Source organism: Ursus maritimus, unplaced genomic scaffold, assembly GCF_017311325.1.
Source record: "Ursus maritimus isolate PB19 unplaced genomic scaffold, ASM1731132v1 scaffold_6, whole genome shotgun sequence".
Taxonomy (NCBI): Eukaryota; Metazoa; Chordata; class Mammalia; order Carnivora; family Ursidae; genus Ursus; species Ursus maritimus.
In genome coordinates this window covers 29,761,383-29,781,331 of record NW_024426774.1, presented here as the reverse complement: position 1 = coordinate 29,781,331, position 19,949 = coordinate 29,761,383, and the positions used below count along the sequence as shown (strand labels likewise).

The 19,949-nt window shown below is 38.7% G+C and overlaps 1 protein-coding gene across 2 annotated transcripts in view; it reads right to left on the bottom strand.

Moving 5' to 3' along the window:
* RMDN2 (regulator of microtubule dynamics 2) overlaps positions 1 to 19,701 on the bottom strand; it is a 67,744-nt gene extending 48,043 nt beyond the window's left edge. Inside the window, exons 1-3 of one of the 2 annotated variants that reach the window (XM_040623119.1) lie at positions 19,560 to 19,701; positions 11,752 to 12,219; positions 2,049 to 3,413 (exon numbers count right to left, since the gene is read on the bottom strand). In XM_040623119.1, the coding sequence (XP_040479053.1) occupies positions 2,438 to 3,413; positions 11,752 to 12,203 (1,428 nt within the window). In that variant the 5' untranslated portion in view covers positions 12,204 to 12,219; positions 19,560 to 19,701 and the 3' untranslated portion in view covers positions 2,049 to 2,437. Of the gene's footprint in view, positions 1 to 2,048; positions 3,414 to 11,751; positions 12,220 to 19,559 lie in introns of those variants that run through there. The other variant, XM_040623120.1, reaches the window with a different exon arrangement.
* Positions 19,702 to 19,949: the final 248 nt, after the last annotated feature.

Below are 19,949 nucleotides of genomic sequence, written 5' to 3'. Positions count from 1 at the left end.
TTTTGACAGGGGTGCCAAGATCAATCAATGGAGAAAGAGTAGTCTCTTCAACAAACGGTGCTGGTAAAACTGGATATTCACATGCAAAAGAATGACATCAGACTCTCTCCATACAAAAATTAAAAATTAACTCAAAATGGATCATTTACTAAATGTAAAATCTAAAACTATAAAACTCTTAGAAGAAAACATAGGGGAAAAGCTTCATGACATTGTGTTTGGTAATAATTTCTTGGATGTGACAACAAAAGCACAGGCAAGAGAAGCAAAATAGATAAACTAGACACCAAAATTAAAATAGATAAATCAGACATCAAAATTAAAATAGATAAATTAGACATCAAAATTAAAATGAAATTTTGTGCATCAAAGGACACACTCAACAGAGTGAAAGGCGCCCATACAATGGGAGAAAAGATTTGTAAATCATATATCTGATAAAGGGTTAATATCCAGGACATATAAAGAACTCCTACAACTCAACAACAACAAAAAGCAAACAACCCAATTAAAAAATGGGCAAAGGACTTGAACAGACATTTTCTCAAAGAAGATATACAAAAGGCCAATAAGCACATGAAAAAATGCTCAATGTCACTAAACATTAGGGAGATGCAAACCACAATGGGATATCACCTTATACCAATTACGATGATTACTGTCAAAAACCAGAAAAGAACAAATGTTGGCATCGATGTGGAGAAACTGGAATCCTTATGAACTCTTGGAGGAACATAAAGTGGTGTAGCTGCTATGGAAAAAATATGGCAGTACCTCAAAAAAATTAAAAACAGAATTGCCATATGATTCAGTAATTCCATTTCTGGATATACAATCAAAAGAACTGAAAGTAGGGTCTTGAAGAGATATTTGTACACCCATGTTCATAGCAGCATTATTCACAACAGCTAAAAGGTAGAAGCAACAAAAGGCCTATCAACAGATGAATAAATAAGTAAGATGTGGTCTATACATACAAAGTAATACTGTTCAACCTTAAAAGGGGAAACTGACACGTTATAACATAGATGAACCTTGAGGACATTATGCTGAGTGAAACATCTGTTACAAAAAGACAAATATCACATAATTCCACTTCTTTAAGGTGCCTAGAGGAATCAAATACACATAGAAAGTAGAAAAGTGGTTGCCAGAGGCTGGGGGGATGGGAGAGTACGGAGTGATTTTAACGCGTCCAGAGATCTGTTTGGAAGATGAAAAAAGCTCTGGAAAAAAATGGTGATAACGGTTGCAAAACAATATGATGTACTTAATGCCACTAAACTTAAAAATGGTTAAGACAGTAAATTTTATGTGATGTGTATTTCACCACAATTTTAAAAAATGAAGTAGAAAAAAATTTTTTTACGATACATGCTAAAACTTGGAGAAAAACACGAAAGTAAAAGTAACATCTTAGCCTGATGATACAGGTTTAGAGGGCATTTTATCATGATATATAATTGAACATAGGGCCAATTTCTTTCCTCTACAAAGACTAACTATATTCTAACAAGTATTTTAAATTGTCTATATGCCTTTTTTCAGTCATTAGTTATTCTGATAAATATATCTATAGACTTTGATATAATGGGAAAAAACTGAAAGATATTTACTCAAAAATAAAATTTTGGGAGACACTTTTTAAAATAAAATTTTTATTTAAAAATTTTTTAAAGGAAAAATTTTGGAAAAAATCTGAAAAATATTCACTTTGAAAAATAAAGACTATATGCATTTATTACCTCTGATCTCAGAGTTCTCTGAAGTCTCAGACATGCACACACAAATGTGTATTAAAATTATTTAGTTAAAATACCTGGTTTCAATATATTCTATATATTTCCATTGTAATATTTTTTACTCATCCTTTGATCCTTGTATTAGTAAAAATATCATCTGTCACTGGGCTATCTGGCATGAGAAATGTAGCTTACAAGGCTGATACAAATTAAAATTTGTGAATTTCTGAATATAGCTCTCTAGATGACATAGGTAGGAATACTGTCTTTAATGACTACGGTAGGATAAAAGAAGATGTTAAAACGCTCAGAGAATGTCACACATCTAGAAGACTTATATATCAATGCTTGATGTTATTTTCGGACCACAGAAATCTTACAATAATCATCCAGAAATCTGAGACTGGTCAACCTGTCAACAATCTGTTAAAAGCCTGCAACAGATTAATAATCTCTGACTTCCAAATTCCAAGAATGTCAATAAGCTATCATTCCAAAAAAATAAAATAAAATAAAGCAATTAAAGTTAAATATAGACTGCAACGTGGAGGTCTTTTTTCTGAAGAGGCAGTGAAGCTTAGTGAGATTGGAGACTCTTCTAGGAGAGCTGAGCCGTGATTTCTACAGAGCATGCTTGGTGGAAACATTTCTGATTTGAGCCACCCTTCTAAGAGAGGGGAAAGTCTGAGGTGACCTTATTTTAGGAATTGCATTGATGAAGATCTGTCTTCATCATGAGACGAAATAGTAATGTTTTCATCTTCAAAGGACTCTGAAGCAACATCCTTCTGAGGTGGGATAAAGCAAGTAGTGTTTTTTTTTTGTTTGTTTGTTTTTTTATAAAATGAAGAAAATCCAACATTACGGAAAACAGGGGCAGTTATCCCGAGAGGGATGCTGTTGAACCACAGGTGGAGAATGATCTGTGTGGTGACTTTGGGAACGGGATTAAAGGAAACTTTCCTTGATTGGCCTCCTTCTTCAATATCGGTGCCGGTTTCATTTAGTTGACAGGTATAGGAAATAACACCTAGAAGAGAAGTTAAGGTTGTTGTGCTGTGTTGACAGGAGTTTTCACCCTCAGAGTGTGTATAAGTTGAAGAATTAGTTTTTGTCCCAAAACTCATAAAATGTATAATGTTATATTCAGGAGAACAAGAGTTTAGATATTTTCCAGGGCCAGTAATACTTGAGTTTTTAGAAACTATTCCCATTTCTTCTGCATTAAAGATTCTACGACCACTTGATTGAAGATCAAAAAAACTAGCATTCTCGTAACAGGAAATTACACTTAGTTTAGGGGAAGTGAAAAAACCTTGGGATCTAAGGCCAAGATGGTCTGAGGAAGATTTTAAATCACTGAAGATTCTTTTCTCTTGAGAATCAAAGTTAGCTCTACTGTGTTGATGGCCGGGGAAAATATTGCTTTTCTGAAATCTAGCAAGTAAGGAATGTCTTCTTCCAGAGAAAGATGAGCGAGTAAATAAATTTGAAGGTACATTTTTACTTTCTCTATACGAACTGATGTTACATATTGCAGACAGACGAGCTCTTTTAGGATCAAGAGATAGAGTTCGATGAATAAAAGAAGAGGCTTCATGCTTCAGGGGGTCTGAAGTAACTTGATCTGCAGGATAATTTGGATGCAAGCTCTGGTCCTGTTTGCTGCGGCTAGAGTGAGAAAAGTGTCAAATGAGGAAAAAAAAATAGGGAGCAGAGGTGGAAACCTGCCAAGCCTCTTGAAGAGTCATATGCACTTTATCAATATGGAAACAATAGGGAATGAGAAAATTATGGTAGCTGAATGGATGGTCACACAGGTGTACCCCCTCCAAAATGCCCTAGTCTAAAAGATTCTCTCTACTTACATAGCACCTGCCCCATCTATTAAACCTTGGGAAGATCAGTTGAAAGATTCAGGGAAACAAGCAGAAAGACAGACGAGGGGAAACATACAACAAGGCACGAGAACGAAAATATCCCCTGAAGGCAAGGAGAGGGCTTCCTCTTTTAAAAATAGTAAATCATAGTATCTGTTTGAGATTCTTGAACTACCATATTTAAGGGAGTTAGGTAGAATAAATGTATGCCCTGTTGACTAATACATTTTAAAATATTAACCATGGATGAAGCAGGACCTCTCTGGAAAGAATACTTCAGAAAAACATCCAGATAGGCCTCGTACTCAGTTATTGCGGGGAATTAAAGGAAGCATTAAAGCTGGGTTCATGAGCACGTCAATGTTCTTCAGCTCATGAAACATATGGCACGGTGGGGGTTTTTCTTTTCTTTTTAAAGGCTTACCTTAAGCATTTTCCCATACTGAATTTAATCCAAAGTAAATCTCTCCCTTCCTTCCTAAGCCATCATCCTTAAGCCACAAAATGCCCTGTGTAGGTGGAACAGTTGAGAAGACTGAACGCTTCAGCTGCGTGTGGAATGAACATGGCAATAACACAGAATGTGATGACAGCAGACTCTAGAATCTCGTGACATCAGGTTTGCATAAAACTGTTCTGCGGCTCGCCTTTCTGAAAAGCTGCAATTCACAGGCCGAGGGGGAATGCGTATTCTAACTTCACCATATTCAAGGAGTCAGCCAATAAATCAAGGCGGGAGAAAACAGGATGGAGGCAGTAACGTATATAATATCTGCACAATCTTTTGCTTGGGACTGACTCTCTCACTAGCCGCCCTACACACCCCTGGCTTACTAATTCATTCTACTTTCACATGAACACTTTTCACCCCAGGTTTTTATACCCTCCAGTGATATGGAAAAGCCACCATTACAGACTTTGGTCCAAAGATATATGGAGAAGGGAAAAAAAACAAAACAAAGCAACCCAAACCTAAATAGCCAACATCACTGCCCCCCCAGAACGAAATCAGCTTTATCTATGTTGGCAGTAAAGCATGCCGTCTGATCGCGTGGGCCACATGCCCCAATAACAGAGATCTGCTGGGTCACTGTTTCTAACTCCTTGACACAACTCATACCCATTTAAAGACAAGGGTAACAGAGTTATCAGAAAACAAATACCGTCCTCTCCTTTTCCAAACCACCTTGGAGCCCTATCCATATAATAGGTACGTGTGTCAAGCCAGCGATGACATAAAACACTGCCTTGAATATAAACTTTTTTAGTTCTTGATATCCTGAATACCCTGCTACCGTAACCTTCTGATTTTGTTCCCTTCCTAACAATCTTCTTTGGGAAACCTTTGAACAAATTACTTTTCAAAGGCCTAATGCGCTCTCATTTTCATCATATAATTGTCAGTTTGGTGATCTGATTTTACCCTACATAGAAGCTAATATATTCATCGGTTAATGTCTCACACATGGTTCTTAGGGGTCAGAAGAAGAGGACTTTATTACGCACAGCGAATCCCGCGGTAGGATCACTGACATATTTGCGCTGGTCCTCCCAGACCCCAGGTCCCACAAGGGCAATGCAGAGAGCCTGGAGATTCATCGTTTGTACAGATTCATGTTACAAAGCAAGGAATGCTGAGCTTAGGGAACCCACTATATTTACCCCAAGCAGTAAGCAAATCTGCTAAATGTGCTGCTGGTCCTGGAGGGGAACATCACCTCATTCCTCAGGGTTTTTCCCCACAGTCCTGACATATGGCCTAGCCAAAGAATGGTCAGACATGCAGACCTCATACCCTTCACAAATATTAACTCAAAATGGAACATAGACCTAAATATAAAATGCAAAACTATAAAACTCTGAGAAGATAACACAGGAGAAAACCTAGATAAATCTGGGTCTGGCAATGACTTTTTAGATAGAACACCAAAGGCATGTTCCCCCACTTCCGCCCACTCCCTCGGTACTGGTTCCAAAAGGCTCTGCACTCTACCTCTTCACTCTTCCCATGCGATACATTCTGCCCGAGCAACGCCGTCCCTCCCTACAGCATTCAGCATCATACACATACTGGTGGGATGCCTGGCACAGGATCGACTCTCCCTGAAGAAATGCTTCTCTCAGCCCTTCAGCTGCTTCCTTTCACAGGCTCCTGGCGGGGGAATGCTCACGCTGGCACCGGCTTCCATGTTTTGGCAAGTCCTGCCCAGGAGGTTTAGAACGAAAGAGGACTTGGTCTGGATTGCTCTCTTCTTGGCCTTTGGCTCTGGTTAAAATTAGAACACAGTCTCTCTCTTTCGCATTCTGTTACATTGTTTTAAAAAACCTGTATTTGACTTGGAGGACTTTGTTTTGTTTCCTAATGTACCTCCAGAGCCTACCGGGTGCCCGGCACCGAGCAGACATTGTCAGTGAATCAATGAAGAGGACACCAACTGTTAGTGTTACCTTCCTTTATGATTTCATTTTTAAAAGAAATTCATAGATAAGAAGACCGAAATACAAATACCGATGAGATGCCCAATCCTCTTAGTGTTCGGGGAAATGCAAACGGAAATAATTATCAGTTACTACTTTATCTCTGTCAGGTTGCCTAAAATTAAAAAGTCTATCTGTAAAAATTTGTATGGGAAAACAAGAATTCTCATACACCAGCACACTCTGAGGAACAGTTTAGTAATACAGCATAGCACTATATTTGGTCTATAACTCAGCATCCACTTCTAAGTATATACTTTGAAATTATTCCACATGTACGTAAGGAAATATGAAGTGGTTCAATAAAGCCTTGTTTAGAAGAACCAAAAATGGTGACCTAAATAAACATCCATCCATAAGGAAATAAATTAAGCCATTTCATACAATGGAATACAACACGGCAACTGAAAAAAATGAAATAAATTCACATACAACAATCTGGAAAAATCTTAAAGAAACATTTGATGCAAAAGCAAGTTACAAAATGTTATATACCATATAATGCCATTTATGTAAATTTTAAGAACCAAGCACCATTTTTTTTTTTTTTAAAGATTTTATTTATTTATTTGACAGAGACAGAGACAGCCAGCGAGAGAGGGAACACAAGCAGGGGGAGTGGGAGAGGAAGAAGCAGGCTCACAGCGGAAGAGCCTGATGTGGGGCTCGATCCCAGATCGCCGGGATCACGCCCTGAGCCGAAGGCAGACGCTCAACCGCTGTGCCACCCAGGCGCCCCCCAAGCACCATTTATTCATTGTTGATGTAAACATGCACGTGTAAGAGAAACATTCAAACTTCCAAGGCAAGAATCTGCACCAACTTTAAAGTAATGGTTACCTCCAAGAGCAAGGACTACGAAAAGGATTTCATTTATGCGGTAATGTTTTATTTTTTAAAAATCCTAAACAAAATACGATTTTTTGGTGTGCAAACGTGCTCTTCCACAACATGAAAGATTACGGAAGCACCACATCACGAATATCTGAATTTGTCTTTCTCTCGAGGCCTTGAGAAATTGAAGTCCAACAGTAAAACTGACTTGGCAGAAGTAAATAATAGCAAGAATAAAAAATGTAAATGAACAAAAAGCAAAGACAATATTTTGGCTTCTGAAATGAAAATGTAAAGATTTTTTAAAAGATTATTTATTTACTTATTTATTTGAGAGAGAGCATGAGTGAGCGAGCAGGGGGAGGGGCAGAAGGAGAGGGAGAGAGAGAATCCCAAGCAGACTTCCCGCTGAGCATAGAGACCGAGGCAGGGCTCAGTCTCGCAACCCCAAGATCATAAGCTGAGCTGAAATTAAAAAAAGTTGGATGCTTAACTGACTGAGCCATCCAGGCGCCCTGAAAATTTAAATAGTTTTATTTTATTTTATTTTTTCCTCATTTTAAAAATTATTATATTATGTTAGTCACCATACAGTACATCATTAGTTTTCGATGTAGTGTTCCATGATTCATTGTTTGCGTAGAACACCCAGTGCTCCATGCAATACGTGCCCTCCTTAATACCCATCACCGGGCTAGCCCATCCCCTCACTCCCTTCCATTCTAAAACTCTCAGTTTGTTTTCCGGAGTCCATAGTCTCTCGTGGTTCGTCTCCCCCTCTGTTCCCCCCCCCTTCATTTTTCCCTTCCTTCTCCTAATGTCCTCTCTGCTTAAATAGTTTTAAATAAAACCTCAAAAGCCTGTTTCTGTCTGTGGTCTTGCTGACATCACCGTCCTCTATGATTTGTAGAGTAATATCCAAGGTACTAGGTATTATGGCTTGTGTTATGGCTTGGTGTTCCTTTGAGGGTAGATCTGTGGGGTTTTTCTTTTCAAATAATCGTGTGTCTGTTGATACTATCCGAAGCTATCATATGAACTTAACACTAAAAGGAAAATACCTATATCAGGAAAAAAAAAAGAAGGCCTGTAGGATTACTATACAACCCTGATTTACCCAAAAGGAATGTTTCATTTTGAAACACATCTATTCCTTTCTTTTTTTTTTTTTTTTTAAGATTTTATTTATTTATTTGAGAGAGAGATAGAGCAAGCACAAGCCAGGGAGAGTGGCAGAGAGAGAGGGAGAAGCGGGTTCCCCGAGGGGCAGGGAGCCTGACGTGGGGCTCAATTCAGGACCCCAAGATCATGACCTGAGCCGAAGGCAGATGCCCAACCAACTGAGCCACCCAGGTGCCCTGAAACACATCTATTCTTCATAAAGCTCACTTAAAACGAAGAACTATGACTTTATTATGGGATATTACTTTAAACTGGAACAAGATGGAACTTTTGCAAGAGAGGTTTCTAAAGCTTTACATAACATTGTGATTTAAATAACTTTTAAACCCATGGTTCCATAGAGCAATACAGATAAAGGTTGACAGAAAAAAGAGCAGTGAGCAGCTTGAAAAAGAAAATGAGCTAAAAAGTTTCCAGAAATAAGGAAGGACTTCTGTTTAAGCTGAAAACACCAATGTGAACTCGTGACCTTGAAAATATTTAAAATGATCTTTCTTTACCCTGACCCTAAATGGGCCCACACATGCTCTGGTATCATCGTGCCTACAAACAGTCCGTGTCTGGACACCCAGCTGCTGCTGTCTAGTACCAGTTGTCACTGAAAGGAATCAACGTCACCAAGGCAGTGGCTGACTCCAAGTCTTGGAGCAGGGACAAAAACAAAATCAGTCGAAACATAATATTACCAAGAAGCACAGATACTTTCCAAGATGTTCGCACTACTGCTAAGAAGGGAAAGGAAAAAACTTGACAGACCCTCTGATGGCCGCATTATGAGAATCTGAGCCTCAGGCACCACCACCTCCACAACAAAGGAGATGAAATTAGCTTAAGTCCAAAAAAGGCATAAATCCATACATCCATAATGATACCATGTGCTAAGGCAGGCATGCAGAAGATAGTGTTTGCAGAAAATGCGTTCTACTGATCTACCCACTCGAGCTTTTGATACCACCTAAGGCTATAATTCATTTTTTTTTTTCCTTTTCTTGTGTAGAACAGTGTCAGCAAATTGTGACTGGCATCTTTTTTACTAAAAGAAATCAAAAGCTCCAGGAACCTTTGGCAAAAGAGTACATAGGGAATATGCAATTATCATTTGATGTTTTAATTTTGCTGTCAAGGACACTGCTGTATCAAGGATATATCTCATCTTAAATATGTTAATGGGGTAAGGACTGTATCTTACCATGACCAGTCACTTCTGTCCCGTGGGAGGTTTATTAGGACAGGCAATCTAAAATTTACACAAATACATTTTATAGAAACCTTGTTTTTAAAAAGTATATTATTTATTTAAAAAGTTTGTCTCTAGGTTTTTATTTAGAAAGAGGTATTAAATCTTTCTGTATCTTATTCCTCTCTCAAAAAAATCCACATTAAGTGTCCGTTTGCTTGTTTTGTTTATTCTATTGAAGTATAGTAAATAGGAAAAAGTTCCCTTCTACTTTATTAAGGGCCATTCACTGTAATCTACTCCAAGTCACTAGGGCTCCCTTGCCTCTATTCTGGTGTTCTATTGCTAACAAAGGTACTCAGGATGGAGCAAGAAAAGGGAATGTCTTACCTGATATTAAATCTTAAAAGTTTTTATTAGCCGTCTATGACTGTCTTTCATAAATTAGACAAATCCTTCTTGAACTCACATAAACAACTTATGTCTATACTATTACTTGAAGTTAATTAAGTCCCACAATTATCTTGTTTTTCTTTGTCCAAACTTATCTTTTTTTATTTAAATTCAATTAGCCAATATATAATATGTCATTAGTTTCAGATGTAGTGTTCAATAATTCATCAGTTGAGTATAACACCCAATGCTCATCACATCAGGTGGCCTCCTTAATGCCCATCACTCAGTTACCCCATTGCCTCCCCTTTCCGCAACCCTCAGTTTTTTCCCTGTAGTTAAGAGTCTCTCATGGTTTGTCTCACTCTCTGAAGACTTCCCCTTCAGTTTTCCCTCCCTTCCCCTATTGTCCTCTGGGCTGTTTCTTATATTCCACATATGAGTGAAACCGTATAATAATTGTCTTTCTCTGATGGTCCCAAACTTATCTTAAACTTCTGAAAGGTTGCCTCTCTTCCTAGAATTTTAGAATTTCTTGAACAAGCCTGTGCGCTATCTAACCTGTGTCATTTTAGATGAAGGGCTACTCAGTCTTTTGGCCTCCACTCCTACACCAGGACTGCCATCTCTCCGCCCAGTCTAGGAGATCTTCTCTGGCTAGTCCTTAGTTCCCTTATGTCCTTTCGAAGATGTGCTTGCCAAAGCTGCACACAGGATTCCTCATGAAGAAATGCCCTAGATTTACACAAAGGTATGATAATCATTGCTGGTCTTCAATAACTTTCATTGATGTCCAATGTTGTTAGGATCTTTGTCCTCATTAGAGTACTAAGCTGCGTTCTCTATACCCTTAATAATTAACAGTGCCTTTTCAGAGTTACAGTTCTGGAATATTTAGAACTCTTTCCAATTCCTTTTAAACACCCCACTGCCAATTTTAAAATCAGTCTACAACTTGTTGTTCAGGAACACAAATGTTTAAAACCTTCCCGTTATTTAATCTATCATTTGTGGCTCTTCCCTATCTGAAAGATTCTTCATATAGTTATGTCTCCAGTTCATATATAAAAATGCTAAGTAATTCCAATTCTAGCATGATGTCAAAGATCTGATCAACCACTTACACTTCTTTATCTATGAAACACACTTTTATCCCTAGGCTTTGTTTCCTCTCTTCTTCCTCCTCCCTTCTCCCTTCTCCCAATTCCATGGTGATTTAGCAGAACACTCATTCATTTGTGAAATATTTCTTGGCATCTACTCTGTGCTAGGTACAAGAATAAGGTGTTAAGAATATAACAAAGAAAACATAGTGTCCCTGCCCTAAAGAACCCCTGGTGACTCTTTATTTACTTGCCTATTTTACTCCTCAAAAACACTAGCAGAGCACAGGTTTTTTTTAAAATTCATAAATCATTTGTTTTTCTTCTAAAAGAATATTATTTATGTTCTTGGTTTTAGAATTCAAAGGACTGCCATTGAGGATGGTGAGGATGAAACTGAATCACTTGTACCTTCTCAAAGCTTTTCAGCTCTGCGCTGCCCAATTCAGTAAGCCACTAGTCCCATGGCTGTTTAAATTAATTACAATTAAATAAGATTAAAAATTCAGTTTCCCAGTTGTACTACTACATTTCAGGTGCTTAATGGCTAATGTGGCTAATGGCTACCATATTGGCAGCCTAGATTTAGACCATTTCCATCATCATGGAAAGTTCTAGCTGGGAGCACTTCTTGGACAGTTCTTATAGAAAGGGTCACACCGTGGCCACATATATAAATAGGTTACAATTCTGGCAAACAATTACTGACTTTTTCATTACTCACCTATGGCACCTGGTGCTAGCAAGCCACTTATATTCTTTTTGTCAATGCAGTCTAAACTATCTTAAATACAGACCACTACTGAATATGGTTTTAATTATGATGTCAGCCAAGTAATCATTTCTTTTTTAAATCTTACTAGTGGCAGAATATATAACTGGAAATGCACAATGAAAGTCCCTAAATAATAGCAATAATGAAATAATCAATTCAACATGGGAAACATCATCAAGAAACTTACCCCCCTTCACTTTCTGCTTCCTCTGAACTATTACTTGTTCCAGAACTTTGAACTGTGGGAAGCCTTCTTTTTCTAGCTCTGTGCTGAGGACTTATCTTATGAAGTGTTATCTTCCCTCCAAGTTCACCTTGTATATATTCCTCCAGCTTCGGAATGGTTTCTTTAAGAACTCTGATTTCCTCTTTGAGTTCTTCCATATTTGTCAGTAATTCATTTAACTTCTCCAATATCTGAAGCTGCCTTCCTTGAAAGATTGCTGCTGTTCCTTGGCCATTATACATTTCATCTTGAAAAGTCACGGAATCAAGCTTGTTACCCAGAGAAAGAAATTTAGGTAAATTCAATGTTGTCCTTGATTTACAAATCTTGCGGTACCACAAAAGAAGCAGGCTGATTCCAGTAGTTCCCACCATGATGCCAAGTATCAGTTCTTTGTTTGTGGAATGAGGCATTTCTTGAATTTTATTTCTAAAATTGAAAGCATAAATGTAAATGAATGTTGTTTCTGTCTTTGCCCAAGACAAAAATATTAAAGCTTTCTCAATCAACAGAAGTCTACATCGTAGACACACACGCACACACAAACACACACACAATAAATCATAAACTAAAATATAATATAAGTATACTATATTTACCTCTAAAATGTGTGTGGCCTAATAGAAATATTTACTTTAAGGATATCACTGAAGTCCAGTGTAAAGTTTCAATTTTAATTCAGAATTTGTATTCTACATGGCTGATCTGAAATTTACTCTTTATCATATTTTTAAAGAGTATGATAAATAGTGGTAAAAGCATCATTATATATCTCTGGGGGGAAAAAAGCTATTTAAGAATTCAAATTGTGGGGCGCCTGGGTGGCACAGTCGTTAAGCGTCTGCTTTTGGCTCAGGGCGTGATCCCGGCGTTCCGGGATCGAGCCCCACATCAGGCTCCTCCGCTGGAAGCCTGCTTTTTTCTCTCCCACTCCCCCTGCTTGTGTTCCCTCTCTCGCTGGCTGTCTCTGTCAAATAAATAAATAAAATCTTTAAAAAAAAAAAAAAGAATTCAAATTGTGCTTAACTGTGTTTGAAACTTTTATCTGTATAAAATTCGTATGCTGATTTCTGAGTCTTATCCTATCTTTAAGGAAGTCCAAGGAGCTTTTTCTTAGCATCCAGTTCACATGTATACTTAGAGTAATAAACATTTTAAAAGCCCAAGGATTTGGAAAATAATATATATCAGAGAGCTCTGGCAAGTCTGGAACCCACGTCATCTCTGTTTTATTCAGCATGCAGAGCAAAAATGCTAACACATGCAGGCTTCATCTCCTTTCTCCTTTTGACCCAGAATGCCTCTGCTACTTACATTTCTATTTCTGTCTGAAGTCTTAATGTTTTTATTTTCTTTCAAATTTTCCTCTTTTTCAAAGTAGCAAAAATCTCTTTTCTTGACTCTTTTCTTCATCTGAACTTTCACTGTTTTACATTCAAGGCTCAAGCACTAACCTGCCTAATTCCACATAAACTCAGCTACTTTGACTAAATGCACCATAATTGTTCTTTTCCCATCTTCACTAGTTTTATTGCTTATCTCTGTTCTGAAAATCAGAAGACCATTAATGGAAAACAATAATATAATATGATATAATATAATAATAATACATAACCAAATAAATATATAATATTAAATACATAAAAATAAACATATAATATTAAATAAATAAAAATATATAAAATATGATATAATATAAATATAATATTTATAATAATATAAAGCCCCTTTCCTTCCCAGACTTTAAAATGGCAATAAGTATATTAATGCTATGATAAACTTCTGTGTTTAGAATAAAATGTAGTGAGGCTTCTTTACAGACTTTGAAGTTCCCCAAATTATTTTCCCATCAATATGCACTATTTTGTAAACAACTTTATTAAATTTTGTTAGCCATTTGAGAGAAATGTTACAAATAATGATAAACTGTCCATTACAGGAATCTGAACTCACAAAATTTTCATTTGTTTTTTTTTTTACACTTTGTCAAGGAGCAGACTATTACAGCACTGCCACCTATGATCCCAAAGAAAAAGGAAACACACAAGGTAAGTCCTATGATCTCCCTATGATTGGAGGCATTTTTGGACTGTGGCACAGGGAGGGGAAAACCAAACAAAGCCTGGTAGTCTACTGAGTTGAACAAAGAACAGAGTTCAGAGAAACTGAAGGACCTAGAATTTGTGTGGCACAGTACTGAAGGTGAGTAAAGTATGTACAGAAAGAGCTCTAGAAATATACATAGGAGTCTCCTTAAATCTTTAACTGAATACCAGTCTGAACATGCATAGCATCAAACCCCATCAGGCCAGGCAAATTAACAATTTCCAGGAAGCTATAAACTTAACTTCCTAAAGATTACACAAATTCCCACCAGCCAGAGTGGACAGTGTTTACCAAATATCTGAGGGTTTCAATAGAGATCTCAGAAGGGTGATGCCTTGGAAATAAGGCCTAATTAACCCTAGAGTTAAGATCTATTTAGACTTGCTCTGAAACAGACTAAAAACACACCTCCAAAGGATCAAACTAATTCACCCAAATAATTTAAGTGCCTTCAAGAGAAAGTCCAAAACTCTTTGAAAAGTTCAGAATGCAACGACATAAAATCACAATGTTGATCATCCAATCGAAAATTACTAGATACCCAAAGAAGCAGGAAAATGACAGAGATGATGTAGTTAGCAGATAGGATGTTAAAACAACTATTACAAATATGTTTGCTATTTAATATAAATATTAAAAATATGTCAAAGAAACACATAAACATGATGAGGAGAGAAATAGAAGGTATTAAGCAGAACCAAAGAGAACTTCTGGAGATGAAAAATAAAATATCTGAAATAAAATATTATTGAATGAGATTAACAGAAGAGAAAACATTGTGGAGAAAAAAATCAGCAAACCTGAAGAAAAAGCAACAGAAACCATCTACTACAGACTAAATGTTTGTGTCCCCTCTAAGTTCATATGTTGAAATCTTAATTCCCAAGATAATAGTCTTAGAAGGTAGGGCCTTCAGGAGGCAGAGCCTTCATAAATGAGATTAGGGCACTCATAAAAGAGAACCCATAGATATCCCTGTCCCCTTCCACCCTGTAAAGTTATAAGGAGAAGGTGCTGTCTATGAACCAGCGGGCCTTCATAAGACAATGAATCTGCCAGTGCCCTGTTCTTGGATTTCCCAGCTTTAGAACTGTGAGAAATAAATTTCTGTTGTTTTGTAATAAATGTTCTGTTGCCACCCGGTCTATAGTATATACAAAATGAAACAGAGAAATTAAATTTTTTTTAAAATTTTAAATGTAAAAAAATTTTTTAAAGATTACAAAATATTTGTATACACACACACATATTAAGACTAAGAAACAAAAAAACAAAAAATCAAGCACAGCCTATGGCAATATCAAGCACTCTAAAACATATATAGTTCAAGTTACAGGGAAGAAAAAGGGGTACAAGAAATATTTGAAGGAAAAATAGCCAAAAAATTTCCAAATTAGACAAAAACACTGCAAACCAGTGATAAAGAAGAAATCTTAAAAGTAGTCAGTGGGAAAAAATGACATATTGTGTACAGAGAAAAAAGGATAAGATTACAGCAGACATTGTCTCAGAGACATCATCTTAGAAACTATTCAGGCAAAGAAACAGGAGTGACATCTTTAAAGTACTGGAAGAAACTGTCAACTTACATTTCTATACCCAGTGAAATATTTTCCAAAAATGAAGGTAAAACAAAGACTTTTTAAAGTGGTTGTTTTTTTTTTAAGATTTTATTTATTTATTTTCCGGGGCGGGGGGCACATGCAGGGGGAGCAGCAGGCAGAAGGAGAAGCAGACTCCCTGCTGAGCAAGGAGCCCAACACAGGACTCGATCCCAGGACTCTGGGATCATGACCTGAGCTGAAGGCAGACGCTTAACCAACTGAGCCACCCAGGTGTTCCAAACAAAGACTCTTTTAGACAAAGAAAAGTTGAGAGAATTCATTGCCACCAGACATGGACTACTAGAAATGCTAACAGAGGTTTTTCAGGCAGAAGGAAAATGATGACCTGAATCTACACAGAAGACGAATTACGTCAGTAGTGGCAAATATGAGGGTAAATATGAAAGTCATTTTTCTCAAGATTTCTTTATAAAATATTTGCTTATTATAGCAAAAATGATATTAACCAATTATGGGTTTATAACATACATAGAGGTAAAAAAATGAGGGCAACAATAGCCCAAAGTATGGAGGGGACAAAATAGGGTATAGTGTTGTAAGGGTCTTGGATTATAATGCAGTGTCATACTAGAAGCCAAAGATGTACAGTTGTAAATCCAAGGGCAAACACTAAACAAACAACCGTAACACTTTTTTTAAAAACTTCATAAAGGTATAAATAATAAGCCAAGAGTGGAGATAAAAATATAAGACTAAAGATATTCAATTAATCCAAAAGAAGTCAGAAAAGGGAGAAAAAAGAACAAAAGGGCAAACAGAAAGCAGGTAAGGAGAGAAGAAATGATGTCATGACTATATTGGAAAATGGTGCCAGAAAGATGGAGAAATAATAGCATTTCTATTTGGGCATGGATGAGATCCAATTTTTTTAAAAAAAGGAAGGTACAATGATGAAGTAAAAGATCAGAGAATCACTGCAGCAGTAAACTTGAGAAGGCAGAGGGATGGTTGGTCTGCAGTACACAGGCACAGACGTTGACCTTTGATGGAAACACAAACCGTTCATTCATAGCAATGAAAGAAAAGGCAGATTATGTGAACAGATTCAGGAAGGTGGGTAGATGTGACAGTGGGAGCTTATGGAAGTTCTCTGTGGTTTCTTCATTGTTCTAAGTGAACTAGGAAACAAAATACAGAGCTGAGGGTGAGAATGGGGGAAGGCACACTGGAAAGATGCAAATTCTGAATTCAGCTGTATACCTAAAATGTGCCTTCCTATGGTCTATATGCTATGATCCCACATACCTGAGCAAGGCATTGCTTCTTATTCTCTAAATGAGCAACTAAAGGTGGTGCATCAAATGATGCCCCACGGGAGAGTAAGATTATTTCCAAGAAGTCTGCCTAAGAGAACATCTTTTCAGATTCCGTTAGTAATAGATGATATGCACTGAACACAGAGCGTATCCTATTCGGATGCTCCATTTCATTACAGGTCTCAGTGTGAAAGAGAAGGACTAATGATTTTAAAATAATCACTTTCCAGAAATTACCTCAGATGTTGGTGAATATTATATCCAAGAGAATTAAGAATCCCTTCTTCTAAAACCAAAGATTCTAGTAGAATGGCCGTGTGCTTAATCTGGCCTGCCTGACCTCAGGGAAGTTTACCTGGAATTAATTTTTCTAAGCAAAAAGCATTTTTACCTAATTGGTAGAATGGAACTGTAAATCTAACGACTTGTCCTCTCCTATCCCATCCAGGAGACATGCCAGCAGTAGACGGATCAATTCAGCTGAAGTTGTGGGTGATTATTATTAGCTGTACACTTATTTCCACACACACAAAAATATATCACCAAACTAAATTTTGAAAGATTATTGCAAAAAGGCAACAGAGAATAAGAAAAGTCACTACGTGCCCATGACTTCCATTTGCCTTACATCTAATAACCATGCATCAAACTTGATCTTGGCTTTTTGTCAAAAGATTAATGCAGAATGTTCACATGCTGATCCGGAGGTCTATTAAAAGAAATCTTCCTATTCTGATTGCTTTCTTGGCTCATTCCTGATGGGCCTTCCTTGAACGTTACATGAAAAAATGTAGCCTTGTTTGAAATTATTTTCATTTAATCAAGTAAATAAATGGAATTCAAAATCTACCTAAGAAGGCGATCTGATTCCTGAGACTGTCCCAGGTTTAAATACATGACCAGGAGCATGAATTTTTGTTTGGCCTTTTCTTTAGGAATTATACCAATTCCACATTATCTCTTGGAGGCAGGTCCAGATAAGCAAACTGAGGCATACAACCGTTAAGTCATTTACCCAGGGGCCATCCGAGTAGGCCAGGAAAACCATTACCCTGATAACTCCTGGATGTACTGCGGCATGATGAAGATTCAGAAAGCATCCATAAGGATATGAAGGAGGATGCTGACTGGGCAGAGATGTTTGCAACTGAAATAGGATTTCAGAACTGTAAAAATCAACTGGGGAAAAAGCTAGAATCAATCAGTAGAGCAGGTATTGCTTTTAAATAACCACAGTTTAGAGACTGATAGCACAAGCTATGTTTGAGTTTTATTATAAGTATAAAATAAACCTGCTTCTGAGCCACCAACGTGAAAAATGCCACTAATTAAAAATAGTAATTAGCAAGGGCACCTGGGTGGGGCAGTTGGTTAAGTTCCAGACTCCTGGTTTCTGCTCAGGTCAGGAGCTCAAACTGGTGAGGTCGAGCCCCTCCTCCAACTCACCTTGGAGTCTGCTTAAGACTGTCTCCCTCTCCCTTTCCCTGCCCCCTGCATTCACACACTCTCTCTCTAAAAATAATCTTAAAAAAAAAAAAAGTAACTAGCAAAGTAATAAATCAGAACACTTGCCTGCAGGCAGTATAATTTCAAAGGTTATATGACATTATTTATGTAACTTTTATATGTTTAGTTATCAAATTAGTATACACTACCCTTTAGTATAAACACACAGTAATTAAAAAATGTATTGACTAGAAAATCAAATGCTAAGTATTATTCCCGTTACAAGTTTTGATTTGTAACGTGTTAGTAATAATGATAGAAAACGAGACATTGTTTTAATAAAAAATATTGTCATCTAAAATTAATGGGTAATACATAATTCAATTATTTGCGGATGAGAACCAAGAATCCTACTGAAGTAATAATCACCAAACTATTATCGCTGAAGAAATTTCTACATTAAAATTAACTTTTAGAAATGGAAATTGTGCTTACAATGTTTTCAGCAGTATCTGGTGTATATATTCATTTAATTCATCAGCAGAATCTTAGGGGAAGTACATAAAATATGTAACTCTGGTACTTGGAAGATGTATGAAAAATTTTGCAAGAAGGGTAAAGGAACACCATGGGTTACACTCAGGCCTGAGGTTTGTTTCCCAAAAGATTATCTCTGAGACCTTGAATTGGCAATCAGATTCCTCACAGCGATCTGGATAACCTAATACCTTCTAATGAATTCTGATACTCCGATTTCATCAGGTTCTATTTTTCCTACTTAATAATTTCTTTTAAAGTCAGGGCTCTCTGATGTTTGGCTTATTTGCAAATGTTTGTGGCACTGAAAATCTGGCCTTCCTTTCATATAAAATAGGTAGAGAATCGGAGTCAGGGCAAAACATGACAAACATGTCTGAGGGAGGCTGAAAGGTAAGACCCGGGAGCGGAGGCTACTGAGGCGACCGTGTCTCCGGCGGCAACTTCTCCGGTTTTCGGGGACCGGCCGGGCCGCGACAGCACCCCGCCGGCTCCCCACGCACCCACGACGGGCGGCCCGCGTGCAAACACCGGCGAGTTCCAGGACCGACGCTTCCAGACGCCGGCTCGACAGGACTGCTCCGGGACGGGAAAGCCACCGCCAGCCGGCTCCGCCACCGGGAGGACACACCGCCGCGTCGGCCGGCGGAAAGATGCCCCGCGGGGAGCCGGCGGCGGGGACCCCCGCGAAACCCGGAAGTGCCGCGGCGGCCGCCGGAAGTGCCGCCTCAGCCCTCCGCACCCCCGGCGCGTCCGGCCTCCGCCCGCCGAGCCGCCCACTGCCCACCTCCGCACGCACCTGAGTTCGCCCCGCGGGCCTCTCTGCCGTCGGAGACCGGGGACTGGGGACCTGCGGCCGGGCGGACGGGAGCGGAGCGGCGGGCGGACAGCAGCCCGAAGCCCGCGGGTCCCCACGTCCGGCCCCGCGGCCCGCCGCGTCCTGACCCAGATAGCGGAGGCGCCGGGGGAGGAGCCCACGGCCGCTCGCCCTACGGCTCCCGCCTCTTCCCGCGGGGGGTTCGACTTACCCGGGCGGGCGCCAAGCGCACCTTTTCCAGAAGGAGAATGCGCTCCGCCGGCGCCTCGGCTCCCACCGCACATTGTTGCCGGGATGCCGCCTCCCCCTCCAAGCCCATCTCCCCGGGGCCCCCGGCCCTGGCTCCGGGCCACTCGCGCCCGGCCCATCGCG